Source organism: Zalophus californianus, chromosome 10, assembly GCF_009762305.2.
Source record: "Zalophus californianus isolate mZalCal1 chromosome 10, mZalCal1.pri.v2, whole genome shotgun sequence".
Taxonomy (NCBI): domain Eukaryota; kingdom Metazoa; phylum Chordata; class Mammalia; order Carnivora; family Otariidae; genus Zalophus; species Zalophus californianus.
This window is the reverse complement of record NC_045604.1, coordinates 82,151,127-82,161,855: the sequence shown is the minus strand read 5'-3', so window position 1 is coordinate 82,161,855 and position 10,729 is coordinate 82,151,127. Positions and strand designations below refer to the sequence as shown.

Genomic DNA, 10,729 nt, shown 5'->3' with positions numbered 1-10,729 from the left:
AGGCCACCACATGGTCCTTGTCCCCTAAGCGGCTGGTCTTCCACTCAGTGATGGGTGCATTCCGTGAAGACAGGCGCCGTGTGCCTACAGATCCATGCGTGCATGCACGCGTTCACTCCTTACACATGCTCAGTACACGCTAAGAGCTAGGGATACAACAAGAAAGGAAGCAGATGTGGTCTCGGCCTGAGTGTCACTGGCTCCCCCGACCCTCACATCCCCAGGGTACTCAGCAAATGCTGGGACTTCCTGTGGATCCCTTACGCAAATGCGCAGGCTTCAACTTCACCCATCCCACAGATGCATTTTGTTCGGTTTGTGTGGTGTTTTTTTTTTTTTTAAATAAACTGAATTGATCACGAACACTTAAAACTTCGGTTTCACCCAAAATGTTGTCTTTCTGGCTTCGCTACACACACATTCCAACAGAGCACGGGTGAGCTGGAGCCCAGACGCTCCGCCTCCTTTAGACTGGGTGGGCACTTGCCTCATGTCACCACAAATCCTTCCCTCCCCTGTTCTCCTACCGCTGAGACCAAAGACGGCTGCCGTGGGCCACCTCCCCCTTGCTGAGGACTTTCTTGCGCCGGCCCTTCCCTCAGGACCTGCGTGACCCCTGCTTTATGGCAACGTCATGGAAGAGATACATCCGAGATGCACTACAACACACACATGAATGGGAGACTTTATTGATTTTTACCTCCTCACAAACCCTCCTAGTAGTAGTTACAGGTTGTGCGGTTTCCAGCAGGGATCACAGACGCAGAGGGAAGTTAAGGAACAAGGCAAATCCGACAGGCCCTTCATGAGCAGACCGAAAACCTGTAGTTTACTGGAATTCTTGCAAACCGAATGCTGAAGATTAAGAGATACATTCTCACACCACTAGCACAGCTTAAATACTTTTTGACAAAAAATAATAATAATAAATTATCTTCAACTCAGAAAATAAATCGTGCTCAGCAGAGTGACAGGAGGGTCTATTCATGGCATTGCACCGAGGGGCTGGGGAGGGGGGGTGGAAGGCAGGCCCGGGCAGAAAGCTCGTGCTGAGCTCAGTCAAATGCACCCTTGACGCCAAGGGCGGGTGGTGGCCCCTTGGCGGTGGCCTGTCCTGACTGAGATTCACCTGCCCCTCTTCCTCCTCACGTCCGCCTTGTCTTCTGTTTCTTGGCTTGTCTCTTTGCATCTTCTGGGCCGCTATTGTCAGAGGCTGTCTGGCCAAGAGCTCGGACGCCCTGCAGTCGACTTGTCAACTGCAACAGCAAGGGAATGAGCTAGAGAGAGAGAGAGAGAGAGAGAGAGTGAGAAAAGGGGATGCCAGGAGAACACCTGCGCAGAGGGACACTGGAGCCTCACATCTCCGTATACCTCCTTCTTCTGCCAGGCCACCACCCAGGTTCAAGACAAAGCTGAGACCTTTGCACTGGGGAGGGTCGGGAGAGAGAGGGCAACTGAGGATTAGGGAAGATGTCATAAGAGGTTAATGGCCTTGAAAGGAGGCCTGGGATTTGACAAAGTACAGCACCCTTTCTTGATAAAAACCCTCAACAAAGTAGGGATGGAGGGAACATACCGCAACATCATAAAAGCCACACATAAAAGACCCACAGCGGATATCATCCTCACTGGGGAAAAACCGAGAGCTTTTCCTCTACGGGCAGGAACAAGACAGGGATGTCCACTCTCACCACTTTTATTCAACATGGTACTGGAACCCTTAGCCACAGCAATCAGACAACAAAAAGAAAAAAAGGCATCCAAATCGGCAAAGAAGTCAAACTTACACTATTCGCAGATGACTTGATACTCTATGTAGAAAACCTGAAAGACTCCACCACAAAATTGCTAGAACAGATACACGAATTCAGTAAAGTCAAAGGATACAAAATCAATGTACAGAAGTCTGTTACACTTCTATATGCCAATAATGAAGCAGCAGAAAGAGAAATCAAGGCATCTATTCCATTTACAATTGTACCAAAACCCATAAGACATCTAGAAATAAACCTAAACAAAGAGATAAAAGACCTGTACCCTGAAAACTATAAAACACTTACAAAAGAAACTGAAGATGACAGAAAGAAATGGAAAAACTTTCCATGCTCATGGATTGGAAAAACAAATATTGTGAAAATGTCTATACTACCTAGAGCAATCTACACATTCAATGCAATCCCTATCAAAATACCAGCCACATGCTCTGGTTTCTCTTCAGATCGCATAAATCTTTCGCCTTTTACAAAATACCAGCCACTTTTTTCAAAGAAATGGAACAAATAAGGCTAAAATTCGTATGGAACCAGAAAAGACCCCGAATAGCCAGAGGAATGTTGAAAAAGAAAAGCAAAGCTGGCGGCATCACAATTCCGGACTTCCAGCTCTATTACAAAGCTGTCATCATCAAGACAGTATGGTACTGGTACAAAAACAGACACACAGATCAATGGGACAGAACAGAGAGCCCAGAAACGGACCCTCAACTCTATGGTCAACTCATCTTCGACTAAACAGGAAAGAATGTCCAATGGAAAAAAGACAGTCTCTTCAACAAATGGTGTTGGGAAAATTGGACAGCCACATGCAGAAGAATGGAACTGGACCATTTCCCTACACCATATACAAAAATAGACTTGAAATGGATGAAAGACCTAAATGTGAGACAGGAATCCATCAAAATCCTTGAGGAGAACACAGGCAGCAACCTCTTCAACCTCGGCTGCAGCAATTTCTTGCTAGACATATCTCCAGAGACAAGGGAAACAAAAGCAAAAATGAACCAGTGGGACTTCCTCAGGATAAAAAGATTTTGCACAGCAAAGGAAACAGTCAACAAAACTAAAAGCCAGCCTACAGAATGGGAGAAGATATTTGCAAATGACATATCTGCTAAAGGCTCAGTATCTAAAAATCCATGAAGAACTTATCAAACTGAACACCCAAAAAACAAATGATTCAGTTAAGAAATGGGAAAAAGACATGAATAGACATTTTTCCAAAGAAGACATACAAATGGCCAACAGACGCATAAAAAGATGCTCGACACCACTCATCATCAGGGAAATACAAATCAAAACTATAATTAGATATCACACAGACATCTGTCTCACACCAGACAAATGGCTAAAATTAACACAGGAGCCAACAGGTGTTGGCGAGGATGCAGAGAAAGGGGAACCCTCGTGCCCTGTCGGTGGGAATGCAAGCTGGTGCAGCCACTCTGGAGAACGGTATGGAGGGTCCTCAAGAAGTTAAAAATAGAGCTACCCTATGATCGAGCAATTGCATTACTAGGTATTTACCCAAAGGATAAAAGAAACACTGATTTGGAGGAGTACAAGCACCCTGAGGTTTAGAGCAGCATTATTAATAGCCAAATTATGGAAGCAGCCCAAGTGTCCATCAACTGATGGATGGATAAAGAAGATGTGGGTTGTGTATACATATCTATATCTATTGATATCTATAGACTTATCTATATAGACATGTATACACAACAGAACACTACTCAGCCATCAAAAAGAATGAAATCTTGCCATTTGCAACGACATGGATGGATCTAGAGAATATAAGGCTAAACGAAGTAAATCAGAGAAAGACCAATACCGTATGATTTCACTCATATGTGGAATTTAAGAAACAAAACAGATGCACATGGGGGGAAAAAGAGAGGCAAACCAGGGAACAGACTCTTAACTGTGGAGGACACACTGAGGGCTGCGGGCGGGGAGGATGGGTGGAACATACGACGGGGATTAAGGAAGCGCCTGTGATGAGCACTGGGTGTTGTCTCTAAGTGAGGAATCACTAAATTCTACACTTGAAACTAATATTACACTACATATTAACTAACTAGAATTTAAATAAAAACCTGAAACATTAAAAAAGAATAATAAAAAGTTAAAAATTAAAAAAAAAAAAAAAAAAGGCAGAAAGCAAGCAATCTGGGGCACAGGACTTAAGGCCTTCGCAGTCGCTTCCGGCCCTGCAATGTGCTAACTTCTGGAACAGGGGACATGCCCCAGCTGTGCGGATGGCGCCCCCGGCACATGGCACTGTCTCACCAGGCCTCTGGGTTTCCTACCTTATCATGGTTGTAGCCGGCCAACAGGACAAGCAGCGTCAGAGGCAGGGCGATGTAGGACCCCTGCGCGATGTCTTGCTCAGGTAGTTTCCTCTGTGGACACCAAGAGCACCGCTTTACCAGCTCTCCGCTCCCCGCCACCCACCACCCTGCCGCCCACCTGGCCCAATCTGGCCCCCCACGTGACCCAGCCCTTGTTCTCCACAGGCAGCGAGGGCAGTGACCTGGATACATTTTCAGGTGAATCCTCTGCTACCCAAACTCTCCCGGCTTGCTCTCTGCCGCTCTGGGGCAGCCCGAGGCCGGTAACCGGGCATGTTTCCTCTCCTACCTGAGGGGAGCAAGTGCTGTGGAAAGCAGGCCCCGTGGCTGAGGAGGGCCTCCTCGGGCCGAGTCCCAGCCACACACAGGGGCTCTTTCCTACAATGGAGTACAGGGAACACGCCATGCTAGGCTCAGGTGCACAGTGACCAAGGACATGGTCCCAGAGATCAGCCCCGGTGAGGAGAGGAGGCAGGCTGCTGCTTGTGTCCCAGTGGCCATTTGCCCCTTCTTCCAACAGAACCCCCAACCTTCATCTGGGCCATCAGACTACACGCACTTCCCGGCCTCCCTTGCGGCTGGGACAGCCACGGAATTCTGGCCAAGGCTACATGAACACAAGTGTTTAGTAACACATCCAGGCTGTTCCCTAAAAGGACAGTGGTGTGTGTTCCCCTCCTGCCGGCCAGGCGTGCCATCTATGAGAAGGGGGAGGTGCTACGGGATGACAAAGCCCCAAGGGAGGGACTGGGTCCCCGATACCTTGGAGCTTCCATACCATCCCTGGACTGCTCGGTCCTCGATGCTGACAGACGACAGAAACTTCCAGCTTCCTAAAGCCCCTGAGATGTTGGGTCTCTGTACTAGCCAACAAACCTGCACCCTAGCTCACTCCACCCGCACAAAGGAAACAAATAAATGGAAACTTTCAGAAAATGATAGAACAAGGGGACAGAGCACCAGTTCTCAAAGTATTGTCTGGGAACTCCCCTTCAGGAGATTTTTAAAGTGAAAATATTTTCATGACAATGCTAAGATAGCATGTGTCTTTTTTGCTCTCATTCTCTCATAAGTGAACGGTGGACTTTTCCAGAAGCTAGGTGTGTTGACGTCGTCACTCTTACAGCTAACGGAATATAATAAATAAAGATAGATTACACACATATAAACTAAAGCTCTCTCAGACTCTCAACAACTTTGAACAGGGTAATGGGGTCCTCCAACCAAAGCATCTGAGAGCATCTCGGCGGGAGAAGGGCTATGGGGCCATTTTACCCGAGACGGTTGAGGCAGAATGGGATGGTCTCTTAAAAATGAAAGAATCAGGGTGGAAACAGATTTCCACCTCCCACTGCCTACATGTCTTGGGTCCCGGCACATTCTCCCCAGAAGTAAATAGTTAATGGGGATGCTGCAGAGGGATGAAGACAATGAGGCTCACGTCTTGGGTCTGGCCGCGTGACCCTGGGCAATCACGGGAAGCCTCGGTTCATTCACCATTAAGTGGCGCTGATCCGAATGGCACCCACTGCAGGGGAATGTGAGGTTCAACGAGATTAGCTACGTAAAGTGCCAAGCAGCGCATCAAATACGGAGTAAAAAAATCAGTGATATGGTTCTGGGTTTGCATGTCAACAGAAGAGTAAAGCGGAATGCTCATAAATGCACAACGCTGAGCCACCCATCAGGAGGCTGTAGTGTTCTAGAAACCACTTGATGTGAGACGAACCACCGCATTCCACTGATTAACTGCGTGGAGGTGGCTTCTTCTCTCTGAGCTTCCATCAAGTGCAAGGAATGGCACGTCCCCACAAGGTCTGTTGTGGGGATCAGCAGCGGATCCCCTGCACGGCAGGGGTGGGCACGCTCTGCACTTGTCACTTGGCACCCTGGTCTCACATGCAACGAAGTGACAGACGCATTCCTGGCAGCAGCTATGGGGCGTGGTGGCTGCTTGGCTGCCACCCAGCAGCGTGTCTCTTCCCGCCACCAGCTGGGAAGTGTCCCAAGTGTCTCCCTGGATCCAGATTGCCGGGGGGGGGGGGGGGGGGGGAGGGAATGTTGCAGACGGCCACCACCAGTGCCCTTTATGGGGACCCTCTGGTCTCGCTGGGCTGGCAATGTGCCTCCACGCAGGGACAGATGGTCCCTACATGCTCATCTCTTTGGCACCTTCTAACCAGGTCTCCACCCTGAGCAACGAGGAAAGTGCTTCCTTCTGGAGTCATCAGAAAAACTCTACTTCGGGTAAAATCATATTTGCCAAGTCACTGAGCACAAGCCTCTCGTCAGAGATGCGCAGAAAGCAGAAGAGTGGTGTTCAAATCCTAGCTCTGCTGTGCATGAGCTGGTGACCTAGACGGCTCAGTCTCTCCTTGGGTCTTATCTCTAGATGATGGAAAATGATTCCTACCTACCTCTCATCTAGGATGGTGTTTGAAAAGGACAAAATGGTAACTTGATTGCATGTGGGAAAGATAAATTTGGAACTATTCTTCACACCCTACACCAGGAAGGACCCCAAATGGATAGAGATGGAAATGTACAAAAGGAAACCATACATGTACCAGAGGAAAAAGAAACTCCTCTAAAAACTGGGAGTGGGGGAGACTTTCCGAACTACGACTCAAAATTCAGAAGCAATGAGGAAAAGACCGACACATTTAACATGAAAAGTAAATGTTTGCATAATCAAAATGAAAAAACAAATTGGGAAAAATAGGTACAACATATACCACAAAGGGTGAGAATCCCTCATACACAAAGGGCTTCCAAAACAGATGAAAAAGACCAACAAACTAGAAAAAAGCCAACAGTTCCCAGAAAGGGAACACAAAAATGGTTCTTAACCACGTGGAAGGATGAGAAATGCAGGGGACAGCTACGTGGAGATGCCATTTCTCATCCACCAGTCTGCAAACACTCTTTAATCTGACCACATACTCTGTTGGGGAAAAGGGTGCTCTCATACATTGCTGGTGGGCATGCAAATAGGACACCCCCTGGAGGGCAAGTGGCCCCGTCCAGCAAGATTCCAGATGCACTGACCCTGTGATCCAGCAACTCTACCTCTCAGCATCTATTCCAAAGATGGACTGACAAGCATTCAAACACACGCATGCACAAGGCCGATCACTAACAGGTTATTTGTAATAGCAGAAAATCAGCAATAATGCGAATGTCCATCCAGCAGGGCTAACTGAACATACTACGGAACAGCCACGCAGAGGAGTGCTATATAACACAGCTGTTCCAAAGGAACAAGGAGTGGCTAAATATACTCCTCTGCACAGTTATCTTTTTAAAAAAATAGAATTCTGACTCTTCACGCTGAAAAGGCCTACAAGAGTGACCAATGCAATAGCTCAGAGGCCAGACTTCGGTTTTATTGTAGATCCGTGGGCTCTACTCTCACTACCTACCGAGTTCAGAACCGGCAGGTGTGAGGTTGGGCCCTGGAGCCCATTTTTGTGGCTGCTGTGTGTTTAATCCTCAGGTGATTCTACTGCACACCAGCTCTGGGAGCACTGATCTAAATATTCATCTCATGAATGTGTGCTTTGTTTGTTCTGGTGTTTTTCCGTCTGTTTGGTACAGGATCCAATGACGTCTACTTATTGCAAGCGGCTGATAAAACAAGCTAGTTTCACGGTGGCTCAGTTGGTTAAGTGTCTGCCTTCGGCTCGGGTCATGATCTTGGGGTCCTGGGATCGAGCCCCGCATTGGGCTCTCTGCTCAGTGGGGAGCCTGCTCCTTCCTCTTGCTCTGCCGCTCCCCCTTCTCGTGCTCTCTCTCAAATAAATGAATAAAATCTTTTTTTAAAAAATTTTAAAAATAGTAACTATAATAAAATTTTTTAAATGAGCAACTTTCTTTTCATCTACAGGTATCGCCCCCGTGTGGATTTTTTTTCTCTCTTGCAATCTGTCAAATAAATCAGGTTCCAGGTTAATGTCCCACAGTTTCCCGCAACCTACACTTTGTTGACTATATCTCTGCAGCATCCTTTATATGCTCTTGTGTCCTATTTCCTGTAAACTGGCACCAGTTTCTAGAAGTTTGGGCAGGTCAGCTGTCCCGTGCCTCCCGCTGAAGGACCACAACACCCCCAATCACGACATAGTGGTGACCCTTCTCCCAAAAAGTCACACCTGAGCCACTGACCTACACACACCCCCTCCCCTCTTTGATAGCTCCCTCCTCAAAGGGAACTGAAGGCATCAGCACTCTCAAAAGTAGAAAAGCATCTAGGGAAATCCAGAATGCAAAAGGGACCCGGAGTTGGGGGACCTCAAACAGCTGTCCTCCCTCCACTAATAACCTGGAGCACAGGTTGTACGGTTTTCCTTCTCTCGCCCCCCCCCAATCGGTTGTTTCTAAACTCCCCCTTTTCCTTACCGTGGGATTAAAAATCAGGGTGATGTGTTTATGGTAGCCCACTGCCGTGAAAGAAACCTGAGGCAAGACGTAGTCATACTGGGATCTGGGGAGCGTGGAGTCCAACAGCACAACGTAGTTCTGTGCGCAAGCAAGAAGACGTTACTTATATAAAGGACTTTATGCTTTTAAAGAAATCCCCAGGTCTACGCATGCAAACCAAGGTCGCTAACTTCAGAACAGGAAGCTCAGTGGGCTGTTCCATCAGTGACAGCCGTGTGTCCCCAGCATCTCGGAGACAGCGTCTTCCGACAAAGCTTTCAAAGTCTGCAGAACTTTTGTATGAGCATATTCAACGGCGACATAATTGTGGTCCTTTGAGGATCCCACTTTATGAAATACAGAAAGTTATTACGAGCCACTTCTGATGAGGGAGATACATGATCCAACTGAGAAAGACTGCTTTCAATCCAAAATGAGGTTGACTTTTAAGGGAGGACACTTAAGTGGCCCGTTAGCTGGCAAGTTCTAAGAACACAGAATCTCTGGAACCGTCCAGAGCCCCAACGGTATGCTAGGCACCATGAGCACTGCACGAGGCAGACACCTGCTCTGCTCTAAGTCATGGTCAAGGTCGGGTTTACTGCTCCCACCTCAGAGCAGGCAGTGAGCCCAGGTGGAGTCTGACCCCAAGCCTATGCTGTTTCTGCAGAGCCGTGCTGCCTACGGCAGCCCCTGCAAAGGGCGTCTCGAGAAATGGGGAGCGACTCCAAACGTCCATCGCAACCTATTTCATTATTTTACAGCCATTTCATGCCCCAAAAGGGCCATAGTTTATCATCCCTGGGGCAGGTGGTAGGAAGCCGGGACAGGGAACGTCCTATGTAGGTGCACTATTGACAAACACATGCCAGGCCCACCAGGAAAGAATCGAGTTCTTTGCAAAGTTTGCTCTCACCTTGACAACTAAAATAGCTTGCTCTGTCCAAATACAATTGATAATAAACATTCTACAATCAGTAAAGGATGTCCACCATTAAGGGCTTGGTTAAATAAATCACAGCATTTCCTGTATTAGAGACTATTGTGCAAGCAAGAAAAACCATGTTATAAAGGTTTAAGGATGGGGAAAAGATTTCGGATATATTCTTCATTGAAAAGTACAGGCTATAAAACAATGTACAGAAGAATCCTAGCCTTGCGTTATTAAAATAAATATATGTGTATACTTACATTTACACACACACAAGCACACACAGTGAAAAAAGACCAAAGGATACCTGTCAGCACGTGAACAGGGGTTATTTCTAGATGATGGGATTGTATCTGATTTCCACCCCCCCCAAAAAAATCTCCTGCCATGGATGTGTATTACTTTTGCAAAGAGATAAAGAACCAGTTAAGAACACATAAACCCTACAGAGCCCAACCTTGATTCAGAGAGCATGTCAACCGTTTCCGCAAAGAGGTATTGGGCGGGGGGTGAGAAAACTCTTTCCTTAAACTCTGAAGTGGAGACATTCAGATGAAGACACGGCTAGAAGGCAGCCCCGGGTGTTAGTTACCTGGCCATCTCTGAGCAGGGGTGGAAAGTGGAAGAAGAGGGACTGGCCCAGGGAAACCGTCTGGATTGGGTTGTCAAGATTTTCACTTTTGTAAAGCTTTACCTGGAGAGCAGAAAACAAAGCAGGGCGTGCTTTCGAAATTAAAACACAATAAACATTTCATTTCAAACACTTCATTTCTTCCTCGGGATGGCTTAGCTCTTGGGGGGGCGGGTGGAGAAGGATCTTTGGGAACACGGATGTTTGAAAGAGAAACAACCCGCCCCCAGCCGGAATACATAATGCATTCCTCCATTGCCTGAGACTCACAATTCCATGACCTGCATAGAGATGTTAAGATTTTAAAATCGATTCCAGCAACTTAAGTTAATGCTCAAGATGGTAACAGTTAGGGCGCCTGGGTGGCTCAGTCGGTTAAGCGACTGCCTTCGGCTCAGGTCATGATCCCGGAGTCCCGGGATCGAGTCCCACATCGGGCTTCCTGTTCAGCGGGGAGTCTGCTTCTCTCTCTGACCCTCTTCCCTCTCGCGCTCTCTACCTCTCATTCTCTCTCAAATAAATAAATAAAATCTTTAAAAAAAAAAAAAGATGGTAACAGTTAGTATAATGATAACATTAAAAGGAACAGCTTATACTATAGCTGTGAATGCCAGGCAAGCAA

At 47.2% G+C, this 10,729-nt stretch overlaps 1 protein-coding gene across 2 annotated transcripts in view; it reads right to left on the bottom strand.

Annotated features, from left to right (window-relative positions):
- Positions 1-667: 667 nt before the first annotated feature.
- Positions 668-10,729, bottom strand: part of LOC113932435 (nodal modulator 1) — a 54,158-nt gene continuing 44,096 nt past the window's right edge. Inside the window, exons 28-32 of one of the 2 annotated variants that reach the window (XM_027611596.1) lie at positions 10,069-10,170; positions 8,525-8,644; positions 4,085-4,177; positions 1,130-1,277; positions 668-855 (exon numbers count right to left, since the gene is read on the bottom strand). In XM_027611596.1, the coding sequence (XP_027467397.1) occupies positions 1,146-1,277; positions 4,085-4,177; positions 8,525-8,644; positions 10,069-10,170 (447 nt within the window). In that variant the 3' untranslated portion in view covers positions 668-855; positions 1,130-1,145. Of the gene's footprint in view, positions 1,278-4,084; positions 4,178-8,524; positions 8,645-10,068; positions 10,171-10,729 lie in introns of both variants that reach the window. The other variant, XM_027611595.1, reaches the window with a different exon arrangement.